The sequence below is a fragment of the Gallus gallus genome, chromosome 3, assembly GCF_016699485.2.
Source record: "Gallus gallus isolate bGalGal1 chromosome 3, bGalGal1.mat.broiler.GRCg7b, whole genome shotgun sequence".
Taxonomy (NCBI): domain Eukaryota; kingdom Metazoa; phylum Chordata; class Aves; order Galliformes; family Phasianidae; genus Gallus; species Gallus gallus.
Genome location: NC_052534.1, coordinates 57,143,800 through 57,160,037, shown reverse-complemented (window position 1 = coordinate 57,160,037; position 16,238 = coordinate 57,143,800). Strand labels below are relative to the sequence as shown.

Sequence of the window (16,238 nt, the reverse complement as noted above, 5' to 3'; positions counted from 1 at the left end):
ACTGTGGCTTCTCATAAAAACCTGATAGAAGAAAAAACCACAGAGAAACATTCTTTTTTTCTACTATTTTTAATGTAGAAATTACAAGAATAAAGCTTTTGAAAAAAAGCTCATGAAAGTCCATGACGTTAGGAATGGGCACGTCTGACATTGTTTTTGTGAAATGCACCCAATAGTTTAAGACTGCATTGTTCAGAGAGGAAACCATGTGTTTTCAAGGTATAAAAACATTCCCCAGAATATGCCGGCATATGGACATTGATATAGGAAGTAAGTTTCTGCTGATTTATCTGTTGGATTGAGAAAATCTTAAACTTGGCAGAAGATTGTTATGGAATTAAAAATCAAGCACTAAGAAACTCATTGAGATAATTAGTCTACTTCTTAGGCTCCTTTCCTCTTCGTAGAGTAACTCAGCTGTGCACATCTGCGTCCTTTTTGTGATAGTTATAGAGAAGCCAAAATCTTTATTTAGGTTTCTATACATGCTGTTGCATAAGCTTATGTTGATCTCCGATAATTGTAACAGGAATTATTTCCTCTGGACAAAACCTTCTGTTCATTAGCACTGAATGGTATTTATCAGCCCTTTTCCTGTTTAGATCATTTGTTCAGTGTTTATATGTTTTAAAACACTCAATTGGTTGGAATAGTATCTGCCGCTTCCCATCAGAAGAGTGATGGCAGTAGCTGTGGGTCTAAATCTCAAAGCGCCACTCTGTAGACTTCCTAAGCGATTAGTACAGCGTATTATCGCTCTCCGCCATCTGGCTATCTAATATGGAAACGATATTAAAGGAATCAGAAGACTTACAGATGCTTCAACGCTTCGGGCATAAAGTGTTTCACAGCAAAAAGCCATTTAAAACAAGAGATACTCTTAAACATAAAACATTTATTTCTATTTGCAGAGAAACTACGCAACTGCCCTCCTTCAGCTTAATTGCTTCCAAGTATATGCAGCCATACACAAACCAAGATAATACAGCTTAGAATATAGACGCAGGCAGCTTGTTTAACATGCTGGGAGTGAAATCTGTTTAAATTAAGAGTCTCACTCTGTTTTCGATGCCACTACAATTAGTTGATGTGTTGGATGGATTTTGAGGCTTTGATTCATCTGTGCTTTAAAGGTTTTGAAGTTAAATGCTTTGGATAAAGCTATATTATAGAATGGCAAGAAATTTCTACGTTAAAGGCTCACAATCCAAAACATAAAACACTCTTGTAATTCAGTGTACTGTATATCTTTGTGTATAAAAATATCCCTTTATAAGGAAGAACAAAAGATACGCTTCTCCACTCCAGGAACATTACATAGAATAAAGAGCCTCTGAAAACCTCCGAAGCACAGAATGCAAGCTTGTGCTGCCAGACAAAAGTGAAAGCCTATCCTGTTTTCTCTCTCCCTGATGTAGTTGCTGTGTCAGATGAGGGCATCAGGGCAGATTCAAAAGTCAGAATGAAAAAGGGAACCAGCGCAGAGCGAGGATGGAGAGTGGAGAATTCAGCCTTAAGAACACCTAGGTTTTCCTTTTGCAAGCTTGGCTTTAGGCTTTCAAATTCCTTTGTTTTGCAGAACTGCAAATAAAGGAGGTAATTAAAAATAGGCTATCATGTTCCATCCATTCATAGGTGGTGCGCTCCGGGGTACTGGGAGCCTGATATCCGCTGAAGAGGGAAGCAGAAAAAGGGGAGCTCTTTTCTCCTGTTTCCTTCAAGCTATTTAGGAAGTTATTTCTCAATTTCTTTTTCAATTGCTTTATTTTGACCTCATAATGGAAACCAAATAGATACTTGGCATTGCCAGAGAATTCTGAGCTAGCGAGCTCTCAGCTGTATGTCAGAAAAGCTCAGTAGCTGCTAACGGGAAAACAACGAACACTTTGCTGAGCAGCACAAGCAACGGAGTCTGGTCCAGTAAAGACCTGTGTCTTTTGTTCCCTAAAGCTGCTTCCCTGCAGCCATCTCGGGTCCCCTCAGGGAGTGGGCACAGGCTGTGGCTAACTGGGGAAGGGAGGCAGCTGACTTCTGCTCACCTTCCCCGCTGCTGGAGAATCATTCCCCTTTCTCCTCCAGCCAAGTGTTGTTTTGTTTTTGTTTTTTTTTGCAAAGCTTGTAAGACGTTAATTGTCTTTGAGATCTCTATCCTCTTGCACATATGGCTGAAATTGGTCACTGACTTCAAAAGCCAAAGGGTGATGGCTGGCAGCTCAGTGACAGAAGCCTAAGGAAACTGGGAGAACAAACCCCTTCCAATGTGTTGTTTTTTTTTTTTTTTAATATATCTTATATTCTCAGCGCCTTTGACCTCAGAACATCCACAATTCTCTGATGTTGCCCAGAACAGACAAGGACTGTAATAAGTGAAAAGCTAACAAGCACCATCTCCTTACCCAAGATGTCCACCTTTTTTCTTCTCTTCTCTTTCTTCTCTATATACCCATGAGAAGAAAACAGCATTTTTTCCCATTGTGTACAATCGATATTACACGTGAAGGCTGTGGATCCATGTGCTACTGCCTTTGGGCAGCAAAGACAGCTCCAATCAGGATAATTTATCTGCTCCATTCAACATGCCTGCTCCTGATCTGATCAGCTCCACCCTGTGTTTTGCATCCGCATCAGTTGTGTCAACAGAGGTGGCTGCAGAACCTGGTGCCGGGTGGCTTGATGAAATTACCCAAACTGGAAAAAATAAAATAAATAAATAAAAAAATCAAATCCTTTAATGTGTTGTTAACCCAAATTATTCCAGTATTCTCCTGCTCATCTCTTTGGTGGTTCAGGGACAAACGTGCACAGCTGCAGTGCGGAAAGGAGGTAGGAGATCAGCCTTAAACTGGGTCTGCCACCAAAAGGCAAGTAACTCTGAGATACCCCTGCAGTGTGAAGTTCTGTCCTGGCTGAAGATACTAGAAAGTTTGTCTTGTACTGCCAAACAGATAGAATTTCATCTCGCGCAGCCACAGGGCAAGGGCAAGAATCCAGGCCCTACCAACATCAGGAGTGAAATATCCAATGAATTCAACATCTTGGCACCGATTAAACTCCAAAGTCTGTGACTCTGTTTGTGCTAGAGTAGCAGCAAAACCTGCGAAACATTATCCGTGGGCAACATCTCTCCTGCCACCACAAATTCCAATCATAACTAAGCAAAAAGGATGATTAAAGGACAGAAATACAAACTTTATATTGCCCCAGACTTAGTGGTCCTGATCTTGTAGAAAATGAGTAAGGATACAAATGACTTTTAATTTTACTGTGCCTACACTCACACTCACAGTTTACACAACTATTTAATGCGAGTATTTACATTTTCATGATGAGATTTTTTTTTAAAACCAGTGTTAATGAACACAGGTTGTGATCTGCTTTATGAAATTTTAATATAAACAGGGCAGACAGGTAGGAAAACTAGAATTGCATACAGTTTGGCAATGTTAAAGATATAATTTTCAGATATCTGAGGAAAAAAAAAAGAAAAGAAAAGGAGGTGCTGGCAGGATATACAGAGAGAGGGAAGGATAATTGTCCGCCTCGGTGCTCAGTGTTCAGCCAGTTCCCAGTGACCTTCCTTGTGCCAGTTCATAATGTGCAGGACCTGTTCGTCAAGTCCCTCTTCCGACAAAAATTCCCCTTCCCTGAGAAAGTACACCGAGAGCAATCAGTTGCCGCGAAAACTTGGTAACAATGTAAATGCAATGAAATGTAAAAGCCAGCATAATACAGCCTTTGATAAGGAAAAATACATTTTCCTAACAACGTATTTCATCATTTTGTCTTCTGATTTATAACCAGGCGTGAAGACAAGAAACTATAATAAGCTGAGTTAAATGCATTTGTGCTAAACATTTATTTATTGCTGGATACATACAGTATATGGCTGAAAGCAGGAACACAGCAGCAACTGTGTTTTCTTTTTCTTTTTTTGTTCTGATCCTAAGGGGAACGGGGATTTTTGGCTATTCCAAAAGCTGCCATGTCCGCTCACTGTGCTGGTAGCCCCAGAGGAACACTTCAGCACGAAGCAGGGGTATTTAAGTACCCTTTACAAGCAAGAAGAGAATCACAGAAAAATATTTATGCCCAGCAGAATCACTGTCAGCGTACACCCCTTTGATCTTCAAAGAACTGATTAAGTATTCCAGTGTCCTCACGGTACAGGGAATATACACATTTTCTTCTTCTTCTTCTTTTTAATGGTAGGTCAGGAAAAGAATATTAAAACATTGCTTTAAAAATGTTACTTAAAAAAAAAAAAAGCAAACTCAAAGGAAATAAAAAAGATATAATCTATATAATACCTTCTGGAAGGTGTATTATATTATACACATATTTCATATAGCTTTTCATCCTGGGCTTCCACCAACATAGCTGTCCTCCCATGCGTTCTCTTGTGTGTCATTAAACAATGTAATTTTTAACAGTATGAGATGCAATGAATCACACGGAAATCAATATTAGCAAATATAATAGAGAGAAGTAAATTTCTCAGGTAATAATATCTTTAAAGCCTCAGAAATATGCTTTTTTAGAGAGACGTGCATTTTCTGACAAACAATTTACTCAGATTCTTGCAGACTCTTTTTGAAGTGCCGCACTGATAACTTAAAATTAGATTTTAAAATGAATTTTTACACGGCGAGAATATCCTTTTTGCCAAGTCCTGGCCAGATGGTAGCCATCGCATGAGAAGTTTCTTGTCCATCTCTTTCATCCCACTGAGTTTTGGAGCTTTCGTTTTATTTTTAAAGCAAACAAACTCCATCTGAGGTAGACCAGGATATACACAGGCGAGCTGTAAGACAAATGCTAAACAGCTTAGAAGATTGTCTTAGTATTACTAGCCCAGCAGTTGTAAGGATTATTGTTGCTGTTGTTCAGGATTTTTTTCCTAGTGACATCAATAGCAAATAACAGTTTAAAGGAGAACAGCAAAGTAGTTTTGTTGTTTGTCGGCAAAGTTTTTCAGTATGTGAAAGGGAACATAGAAAGAACATGGATTATATGTCTGCACACTACCATGTAGTGATGTGCACAGATGTTAGAGCTGCTTCTGAATGAGTTAACATGGCACGGGAAGCAGAACAAAATCATTAGTGCGGTACTCTCTGTACCCAGCTAGGAAGCACCACACGTTCATCCAGATGTACAGATGCAATAACCCAGCTGTGCAACTTCCAGTACCCAATGCCACTTGCTAAGAACTAGGCTGCATTTCTCATGAGCCGTACAGGTGTTACTGGAAACTCCTGTCCAGAAATTAAGTTCCAACCCTTTCAGAAAGTGAAATCAACCTTCTCAGTATTAAATAAGAGATAATTAATGTGAGTGTCAAACATCAAAAGTGAAAATCACAACACCCAAGTCTCGTTTTCTAAAATACAGATGAGTAAGCCGTGGATATATCTGAAAAGATAGGTGACATTATTGACGCTGAAATTCTAAAAGAAATACCCTCCTGAAGACTTTTTAGATGACTACACAGAGGAATTAAATTGCATTTGTCACGGCAGTAAAGATTTTGTTCTGCTATTGACACATAAGTTGAAGATCTGGACAAGAGTTTAAGCAGTAAGCATCATCGTGTACAATAACAAGACTCTATCTTAGGTAAAATGTTAATTTCTGCATAACACATCCTACAGCACAGATTGACGTAAAAGCTTTGAGAGAGAGTCTTGAGACAAACATATCGCCTATTTGTTAGGAACTGACAGGCAGGAAACTGTGGCCCCTGGTGATTGAGAAAAAATAAGAGTATAAAGAGGGTGGAAGAACTAACTCTCTTTAATGCTGTTGCACGTGGGCTGAAAGCCAGACATCAGCAGGCAGATGTCAAAGACAGGCTGAGACCTTAATTTGATCCTTTGTTTCCTTCCTTAGAAAGAAACACACGTGAAGGAGCAGAAGACCGGGGAGTGACTTCAATAAAGACGGTAACTTGTGCTTTAGACAAAAGAAGGCAAGGGTGAAGGGTAGGCAGAAAGGTACAGATGATTAAGATAAATCCCCCAGAGGTAACGCTGAAAAAAGTGGGGAACTGTGAGTGAATGTTGTTGTGAAAAGCAAGAGAGACAAGACTTCAGGAGAAGTCCGGCTGCACGATTTGAAAGGAGTCAGCAAGCCACTGAGGATAATGATGGGGTCTGGTCTCTGCAACTTGGGTCATTTCAGACTTGGGTGAAAATGTTTTCAGTCATATGGCAGAAACTGATCTGAACAACATGCAGTTTTAGCAAAATGGTGAATGTAAACAGCATGTTAGCTGAGACCAGAGCTGAATGAGTAAAACACATCTGGGAATGCAAATACACACTGACTTATTATCAAAGGGACAAAGACCCCTGAGGCTGACGGTTCTCACAGGAAGTCAGTAGGCTGTATCTGGTTGCTCTCTCTTGCTCTGAAAACTCCCAATTTATCCTTCTAATGACATAGATATGACAAGTCAACTGTCATTAGTGGTAATTCCCATGAGTCTCTGGAGTCTTCCAAACACAGCACATAATTGGTAACATATGCTCTACATCCACACGTAGATTTCACCAATGTACAACTCAACTTTCCCTTTGTCAGTTCAGCTTGCCTTTTCCCCTCCATGTTCTTCTACTGGTTCTGCTCTTCTTCACATGAAGGAACAGGTCCTGGCTGGATTATGCCTCTACAGAAAACAAGATTTCTTCTACTGAATGACTCTCAAGTGAGGAACCCCATCATTGCCTTCCAAAATGCCCCAAAAGTATAATGAGAACTTTTCTTAGGTAAGATTTTACTCATTTTACAAATCACCACGCAGCTGACCTGTCTCATCTAGCCACACTCTGAGGAATGCTCTTCCTAATATTGTAGGCACTGTTTTTACCGGTTTTGGATGGGACAGTTAATTTTTTCAGAGTAGCTCATATGGTGCTACGTATTGGATTTGTGATGAAAAACAGTGTTGATAACACACCAATGTTTTGTTGCTAACACGGAGCCAAGGTCTTTGCTGCTTCCCACTGCTCTGCCAGTGATGAGGCTTAGGGCACACAAGAGCAGGAAAAGGGACACAGCAAGAACCAAAGGGACATTCCCTACTGTGTGATGTGCTTTGCAAGAGAAGCTGGGGAAAAGGAAGATGGGGGGGACTTGCAGAGTGATGCTATCTTCCTAGTAACTGCTAGGCCTGATGGGTCTTGCTTTCCTTGGAGTGACTGAACCCCTACCTGCTGTTAGGGAGTAAAAAATGAATTCCTTATCTTGCTTTGTTTGTGTGTGCAGCTTTGCTCTACCTGGTAAACCATCTTCATCTCAGCCTATGAGTTTTCTCACTTTTACCTTTCTGGTACTCTCTTCCATCCCACACTGGGAAAGTGAGTGAGTGGCTGTGCGGTGCTGAGCTACCTGGTGGGGTTAAACCCTAGCACTGTTGCACCAGGACACAACAGAAAGACAACTTCCTCTTGCATTGTGCTATTCTTTTGTTATTTTAAATTTTCATATTATTTGCAACGTTGATGCTTACCTGTTTTGCTCAAAATGATGACAAAGCTTTCAGGAACCAGCAGAAATCAGAGAGAGAGAGCAGCCATACTGCAATGCTTTGTTGCATAGGAATTTATCAAAACATTTGATCAAAACTGAATGGCTTATATGGAAATATGTCGAGCTGAGTACAAATTATGTGTGAGATTACATTGTTTCTCTGGCTATCCACCAAAGGCAGAGGTCTTGACAGGATGCATTTTAATGTATGCTTGAGCTTTTGCCTTTCAGTATTCAAAGTAGATACGTAAGCCACATTTCATTATTTTTAAGCTGTATATTGATTTTCATGCACAGAACCAAGTTTGGCAAGTTCCAATCTTAAAATTAAACTGATTAAATAAGGCGTTCTTTCCCTCCTTCATGGGTACAAGCTCTTGTAATAAGACCAAATAGCTGTTGTGACCAAACTACATGAAATACAGCTCTTAAGGAGCCTGAGGAGACATTTTTCCTCATACTCTCCTCACTTGATTCTAACTCTATCAAACAATCGTGAACTCACTTTCACAGACACCTGCAAAAGGGCACAGTACTGACGTATGGGGTGAGATTGTGTACCTGATAAAGTGACCCAGATCTGGTCCTGGGCATAGGTATGCTGAAAATACTGCTCCGATTTGGACTCAAAGCCAGATTTACCAGAGAAAATTTGATGGCTTCTGTACACTTTCAGATCTTGCAATGCATTTTAGTATGGTGAATAAGAATTTGAAGTGGCTCAGCAAAGGCTGTAGGATTGAACAAAAATGTAGGAGATTTAATGTGCAAGGAGGAAAATTAAAATCCATTTCTTTTCCCATTAACTAGAATGCATCTAGGTGGGTTTTTTTTTTAATTGTACTTGTTTCCTTCAATGTTTTTCAGGCTTTTTCATAACACTAGATGAGTTAAGTCTTTCACTTAAGCTAGGTTAAAATAATGACTGTAAAATGTGGGAGCTTTGAATTGGTTCACCTTTGTGACTTGTGCATTAAACCTTAAGACTCCAGCAGAGGATCAGTAACTCTCATCGTTAGCAAAGAGCAGGCAGTCACCCAGGGAGCAGTACATGCAGTAACTGCCAGGGAGCTCAGTGACAGAAACTGGATGCCAGGTCCAGGTGTGAGTGGCAGCTAAAACAACAGTTAGAACTGAGCCCTCTCACTTCTTAGGTCAGGGACCCTTTTCTCTTTCAGACAGTAAGTTACTGTTTCCCCGAATAGCTCACAGGAAAGGTATTTTGAACAACAGTTGTTTTGTGGGTTTTTTTTTTTTTCCTTTTTCTGTTTTATTCTTCTGGTTAAATATAAACAAACATCTTAAGAGACTGCTGATGTGAAAGCAGTGGGTGGGATTTTTTTTTGTGCAGCTAGCCCCAGCCACACCAGGGGTAAATCAATTTCAAAATTCACATGAAACACAAAACAATACTCAATTATTTCTTCCTACGTAGGCTCTGACCTGGAGGAGTCCCAAAGCCTACACTGCCTGAAGTTTTCTGAGTGCTTGGGCTTTGCAACATTGGCAGTAGTCTTCATTGGGTTCTTCCAGCTGAGCCTGGCTTAGTGTCACCCCCTAGAAACACTGCTTTGACACGAGTGTTTCCACTTAGAGAGTAGATACTGAATTTAATTGTCTGGGCTCCAAGAGGCTTCGCCAGAGACAGAAATACTAAGCCAAAGCACAAAGGTTTTTTCCTAATTCTAAACCAGCCTATCACAAAATGTAGGTCCGTATTCATTACACCCACCTCATGCCTTTTAACTGATATGCTCAGCAGGACGCCTGCCTAGTTGGTCTGGCCATCTGCGCCATCTGTGGAGAAAGAAGAGCGTTTCTAGAACAACCCTTAGGCATGCACCAGAAATGCCTCTGGACTAGGAGTGATGATCTCCACATCGCAAGGAGCTGCACTGTGTGCTGGCAACAAGAAGCTCGGTTTTTTTTTTGTAATTGGACTTTGTGCTCAGTAAACATGCATGAAAGATACTGCCTCTATTCCACAGACGTCCTAACCTTACAAAAAGTCTACAGATAAAAAAAGGGGAAAAAAGAAACAATGCCACTCACAAAGCCTGCACGGTGGTGACAAATGCATAGGGTGTTTGTGTAATACTTGGAGCTTGGGAAGGTAAGGGAGTCAGGGCTGAAAGAGAAGTTTGTGGCTGAAAAGAGGGACAGACAGACGAGCAAGAAGGGAGAAGAGAGCAAGAAACACAACAGATAGGCAGCTGAGAATCAAGATTTTTCAGTTTAGTCAGTAAGTACATATTTCCCCCACCCACATTTGGAATAATATGCATTTTGGATCCAGAACTGCATTCTTTACTTGCCTAAGACTCCCAGTAAAGTGTCTTTTGCTCAAGGAATGCAGGATCCAGTGTCTCAGCTGCGTGACTTCCGCATGGCTTTTGGCCATATTCACTGCATTTAAAATCAAACTCTTAAAACTGCGGGCAGTGTCTTCTTTTTTAGATTAAACACTTTCCGTCCACACGCTTTTCTTAAGTTCCTATTTCAGTCAGAAAATAAAAGCAACTCCAGAGACTTCGGACCAAACTTAACTTGACCTCTGGAGCTAAAAAGTCCGCTAGGTTTATTAAAGGCTCTAAAAGAGAAACGTGTTTTTATTTCAGTGTACACATCTGTGGAGGTATCCTATCAAACTGAATGGTGTCTCCTCTTTGCAGACTGCCATTAATGGTCCCCACTGCACAAAACCTTCTGCATAAATCTGAATGGTACACGCGAAGAATAAGAGAAACAAGATTGTAGCTATCAAAATCGTTTCTTTTCTGTTTTATAGTTACATTTGCGTGCGCATAAATATTTAATGATAGTAAAATATGAATTAGTAGACGTATTCCATTGTATTATTTGTGTTATGGTTACCCTGTGTTTTTGAAACTAAACTTCTGTGTATCTAATTGTGTGATAGAATCTGTACTTCTGAGACAGGTAAAGAAATGAATCGCTTTTTTTACCCGATGCTGGAGCAACACAGGGAAAACTGGTTTTGTCAGCAATAGCATGACAGGTCTGCTGCAAAATGAGAGTTTACTCAGATGACTTCTGGTGGATTTCTTTTGTGTGCGTGCTGAGGAGTGAGAGAAGAATTAGGTTAGGAAAGCACGTTCTGCACCCTCTGCTTCAAGTATTTAAGAGGAAACATTAAAACTAGCCAATGAGATACAATGTGCAGGGCAAACGGATGAACAACTGACAACTGTATCTTTCCCAGGGAACAAGGGCTGTAGAAAGAACAAGGATAACTAGAAATGCTTAGCAACTGGTAGCCTTTTAACAGGGGCTATTAGACTTCTCTGCATCCCCACCCAATTCCCCATCCCTGAAGGAAAGCAATTTGTAAGTGAACTGAAAATGATGTAGTAGAAACCTGAAAGAGATCTGTAAGATACCTATGTGCTTGTGAGGTTGGGTGTGTCCTAAGCCAGTGTCTCTGCACTCAGGATGACTAAGCCTGCAGTTAAGTCTTAGCTCTCTCAGAGGTGTGTATCTTCTTCCATTTGCATTAAGGGGTGTATGTCTTCCTGCAAATATGACCCTGTGTCATTTCAATCTGATCCACTGAAGCAAAATTAAATGAATATTTTAGTCAGCTCCTAAATAGACGTGTCTAATACAAACTTATTTTTGCTACTTGGAGATATTCTTCCTGCTGCTTTTGTTATTGCAAAGCCCTAAAGGCCTCAGAAGGATTTCCTCTCTTTTGGCTGTTTGGAGTTGTGCTGAAAGAAGGCTGGGAAGATGTGTAGGCAAGTACAACACTGCAATCCTTATACAGAAAAAGGGTCTGACTGAAGTTGTAAATACATTTTGTGTAAGACTAAATCCATAAAGCATAGCTACTTTCAGAAATACACAACAGCAAGGTAACCTGGTTGAAGGAGTTCACCCTAATGGTAATGTCTGGTGCGGAGCTCATCCAAGTGTGTTAAACATGTCAGGGACCTAAACTAATGTAGAAATGCATCCGGATGCTTTTGTCAAAACCAACTGTCCTAGCTGCAAGATTTTACATTTGTCCTTGTTTAACTTCATGAAGCACTTGTTGTCCCACTTCTCCAGCCAGCCGAGGTCCTACCACATGTGTGCCAGAGCTGGTCTCTCCCAGCTCTGAGCACTACAGCTTCACACATGATGCTTTCTCAGGCACAGAGGGACAGCCTCTGCCACCACACTGTCCTGCATGTGCTTTCCCACCATCTCTCACCACCTCTCTGCCAGTACATCTGGGACAATTCTCTTCCAGCTTATGTCTCTATCTTTCAGTAAACCTGCTGGCTGGCAAAGGCATTCATGCCCCACTTTGATAGGTGAATCCTCTGTCTGCTCAACAGTCATGCTCATCCTGCCATCGTAAAAGCCTAGAGGTACCTGGAAGTGCGCAGAACCATACATCAACATCAATAGCATTTGAGCGTGTAGACTGACCTTCACCAGGTGATTCTCTTAACAGGTCACCACCCAGAGGGTAGCAAGTAAGGAACTGCATGTTTGGATAATCAGCTGATTCTGTTCACTTCTGTAATAATGTACATAAACTACCACGTCAACAGATCATGCAAATACCCATGCATGTAATTTCCATATTAATCTTCATGTTAGATATTAAATGTCATTTCTATTCATTAAGTAGGTAAGTACACAACACCACTGTGGTTTTCTTCCTTTTATACAGTTATTGAAGCAACCCTAGCATTTTGCTTTCTGATCCTTACATTAAGTTACTTTAACCCAGGCACTTTTGTCTCTCTCTCATTTTCCAGTATCTGCAGTTCTACAACTTATGCTTTTCTTTGTCCTTATAGAAAGTCTCTTATTACTATCGGATCACAGTCTATTCTTCACTTGTCAGAAAACAAGTTGCTCTATCAGCAGTGGCTGTAACAAAGCCTTGTTTCATATCAGTTACATCCTCCCATCTTATCACAATAGCCAAAGCTTCCCCTATAGTCTTGATGCCCTCCCATTACAATATCATCAACTCCCTCCCACATCCTATACAATATCTCAATATCCTCTTTCAATATTTAGGCCTCCCTGAAATGCGTTTTGTTCTTGTCCCTTTATTTCCTCACCTCCCGTAAGTGAACCACGTTCTGAATACTCACGGCTCCCACATCTCTCTTGTTTGACTAAGATAAGAGATTATATGTGCTGATAAAATGTGCTGTGACCTATCATCTAACACGCTGACCAATACTCATGGCCAGCTGCCACTGTTTCAGGGAAGAACATACGCACAGCACTGTCTCTTCATTTGGGAGCTAAATCAATCTCTTTTCTCCCAGAGCACTCATTTTCAGGAAAGGTGTGAGAATATCGTGCCTCTGAGCCCTCTTACTCTTTACTAAATTGGATTTAATGATGGGTTAAGAGACAGTCAGGTGAGAGGCTGATAGGCATGGGCAGTGTGGCTATATACACAAATCCGTTTGTAGAGCTGCCTGTGCTTCCTCTTTCTGCTAACATCACTCAGCTGTCGTACGAGTTCTGATCTTCTCTCCTCAAAGGGACAACTGTGCCACTGTGAGGTTAATCAGAAACTCTCCTTAATAAAGACAAGGGCACAGAAAACTAATAAAACTTTGGCTTTAGCCCAAACCTAAGCATTTGCAACAACATACGTATTGGCTTGCATCAGATGGGCACCAGGTCAGTGACAACTATGTAACTTCTGTGGTATTTAGGAAGGCAGAAAAATCAGCTTTCTAGTCCTTTTTTTTTTTTTTTTTTTTTTTTTTTCCCCTTCAAACCTCTTTTATGACTTGCAGGGATGATTTATGACATCAGCTAATCTTACAACCCCTAGCAAATGCATTTTTAATTAATTATTTAGTTAAATAATTTAATTAATGCAACCTGCATACTTGGGTACACCATGAACCCAAAGAGCACATCTCCATATTAGTATTAGGCTGGTGGCTATTGAACAGAAATAATCTTAGGTTCACCCAAGACAGACTGTTTTAATTTGCTATGACAACTGCTAAATATTTACTTATCTAGTATTGCATTAGATTCCTCTGTCAACCGTACAAACAAAAATCTTGTTTCTCGCTGAGGATTTCCTCGGACCACCTAATGAATTGTCTGGGAGCTGCTTCAGATCAAACATTCGGTTTTACATTCACATTTCTACAAATATATGTAATACAAATAAAAATAAAAATATTTGATCTGTAACCTCATGCAATCAAATGTTTATTTTAAGTATTTCACTCATAAAGCTAAACAGGCCTGAAAGAGGTGACCATGTATGTATTGAGACTTCTTATGACAGCTGATATTCAGATGAAACACGCAGCAAGAAACACTGTCAGTAGCCTTATGTTCAGACTTTCCCCAGATTCCTCAGGACTGGGATTTCTGTGTCACATCCAGCCTGTGGTTTCCATAAGACTACGCAGACCTAATGAAAATACTGTGTGAAAGACATTAAAGGCAAACACAGTATGAAATGGGTCAAAATAGTTGCGAAGCATTTCCAAACAGATTTTATCTGCCATGAAGAAAAGGTACAGACAGGTCGAGTACAGAAACCCATGCAATTTTCAGCGGTCTCTCAGCTTTCAACCTCCCACCCACATCTCGCTGTGCTGCTTCCTTCCTGCTATGGCCATCTTTTTGTTTTCTCTCTCCTCCACCCATACTCCCTTCAGAAGTGGAAGTAAGAACCTGCATTCAAATATACAGTCAGTCCCTTCAGATCCTGTCCGTATGCACAGATAGATGTGCAAAAACACAAGGCAGGATTTGGTTTGGCGTCATCCACAGAACATAGCGCCGGAGTTTTGTTTCCAAGGGGCACAGAGTCTTTATTCAAGCAGGAAAACAGAGCCTTCCACTCCTCGCCTCAGAGGAGCAGCCTCCCACATATGCCCCAGAGGCAGATTCCCAACAGGAGGCTGTGCAGTCACAGCTGGGACATTACTGCCCCAGTAAGAGTGTTCCGGTGTCTCATAAAAAATGAACGGCTGCTTACAGCAAGACTATCTATCTTCCCTAGACCTCAACTAAAAGACAGAAAATCATCGCTCTGGACTGTGCAGGCCCAACACACAGACGATGCTCCGGAGCAGCACCGACCCCGCCCGCCTCCCGCCATGCCCCGCGCCGGGCCGGCCGCGCGGTGTGCGCTGGGAGCTGTAGTCCCGCGGCTGCGGCCCCGTGGCCCCTCTCTCATCGGGCCGAAGGGCGCGGCGCCTGCGCCCGGCCCCGTCCCGTCCGGGCCGCGGTGTCCCGGCAGCGAGCCTCGCTCGTCCCACCCGGAGATGCAACGTGTGCTGCGCCGGCTGCTCCCCGCGCTGTGCTCGGCGTGGCCTGCGGCCCTTCTCGCCCCGCGCGCCCTTCTCGCCCCGCGCGCGAGTCCCATGGCGCTGCGGCCGGCGGCGGCAGAAGCGGGTGGCGGCGAGAAGCCGTCCGTCGCAACCGACTCGACCCCAAAGCACGGTGAGCGGGCCGGGGCCTGGGGGGCCGGGCTGCGGGCGGGGCCGAGCAGGCGCGCCGCGGGGGCGGGCGGCAGCTGCGGTCACGGGGCAATACTGAGCGGTTCCACGATCGCTCCTTGTAAACCTAATGGAGCTTGCGCAGCGGTCTGGCCGCGCGGAGTGCTACGCCTATTACTTTCTGGCTTATTATTTAAAGGATATTTCTTTAGCCGAGTCTATCTGGGGCTGACCCTGTTTAATAATATATTTATTTATTGATGATCTGGATGAGGGAACTGAGTGCACCGTCTCTAAGTTTGCATATGTCACCAAATTGGAAGGAAGTGTCAATCTGCCTGGGAGTAGGAAGGCCCTACAGAGGGGTGTGGATAGGCTGGATCACTGGGCTGAGGCCAATGGGATGAAGTTCAGGAAGACCAAGTGCTGTTTGCCACACTTTGGGTGGAGCAACCCCACGCAACACTACAGTCTTGGGGCAGAGTGGCTGGAAGACTGGAAGAAATGGACCTGGGGGTGTTGGTTGATGCTGAACATGAGCCAGCAGTGTGCCCAGGTGGCCAAGAAGGCCAACGGCATCCTGGCTTGTACCAGAAATAGCACGGCCAGCAGGAACAGGGCAGTGATTGTCCACTGTACTCAGCTCTGGTGAGGCCGCACCTTGAGTACTGTGTTCAGTTTTGGGCCCCTCACTACAAGAAAGTCATCAAGGTCCTGGAGCGTGTCCAGAGAGGGTCAATAAAGCTGGTGAGGGGTCTGGAGCACAAGTCTTATGGGGAGTGACTGAGGGAACTGGAATTGTTTAGTCTAGAGAAGAGGATGCTCAGGGGAGACCTTAGAATCATAGAATCATATAATGGCTTGGATTGGAAGGGACCTCAAGGATCTAGTTCTGACCCTCCTGCTGTAGGTAGAGCTGCCAACCTCTAGATGAAGTACTAGATCAAGTTGCCCAGGGCCCTATCCAGCCTGGCCTTAAACACCTCCGGGGATGAGGCATTCAGAACACCCCTAGGCAGCGTGTTCCAGCGCCTCACCATTCTCTCCATGGAAAACTTCCTCCAGTGTCTAATCTAAACCTCCCCTCCTTTGATTTAAGATCATTTCCCATTGTCCTATCACTATCTACTCTTGTAAAAACTTTATTTCTCTCATGTTTATAAACTCTGTTTAAATATTGGAAGGCCACAGTGAGGTCTCCCTGCAGCGTTCTCTTTTTCCAGGTTGAACATGGCCAGTTCCTTCAGCCTATCT

The 16,238-nt window shown here is 42.5% G+C and overlaps 1 protein-coding gene and 1 long non-coding RNA gene across 3 annotated transcripts in view; one reads left to right on the top strand and one right to left on the bottom strand.

Annotated features, from left to right (window-relative positions):
* Positions 1–126: 126 nt before the first annotated feature.
* Positions 127–14,662, bottom strand: LOC124417890. The gene is made up of 3 exons (XR_006939020.1): positions 12,615–14,662; positions 9,263–9,327; positions 127–2,688 (listed from the first exon to the last, which is right to left on the bottom strand). It is a non-coding gene; the product is annotated as an uncharacterized LOC124417890 (long non-coding RNA).
* The window catches only part of AKAP7 (A-kinase anchoring protein 7), a 73,095-nt gene continuing 71,482 nt past the window's right edge, over positions 14,626–16,238 (top strand). For both annotated transcript variants that reach the window (XM_004940220.5, XM_040697453.2), the window contains exon 1: positions 14,626–14,988. In XM_004940220.5, the coding sequence (XP_004940277.5) occupies positions 14,643–14,988 (346 nt within the window). In that variant the 5' untranslated portion in view covers positions 14,626–14,642. The remainder of the gene's footprint in view (positions 14,989–16,238) is intronic.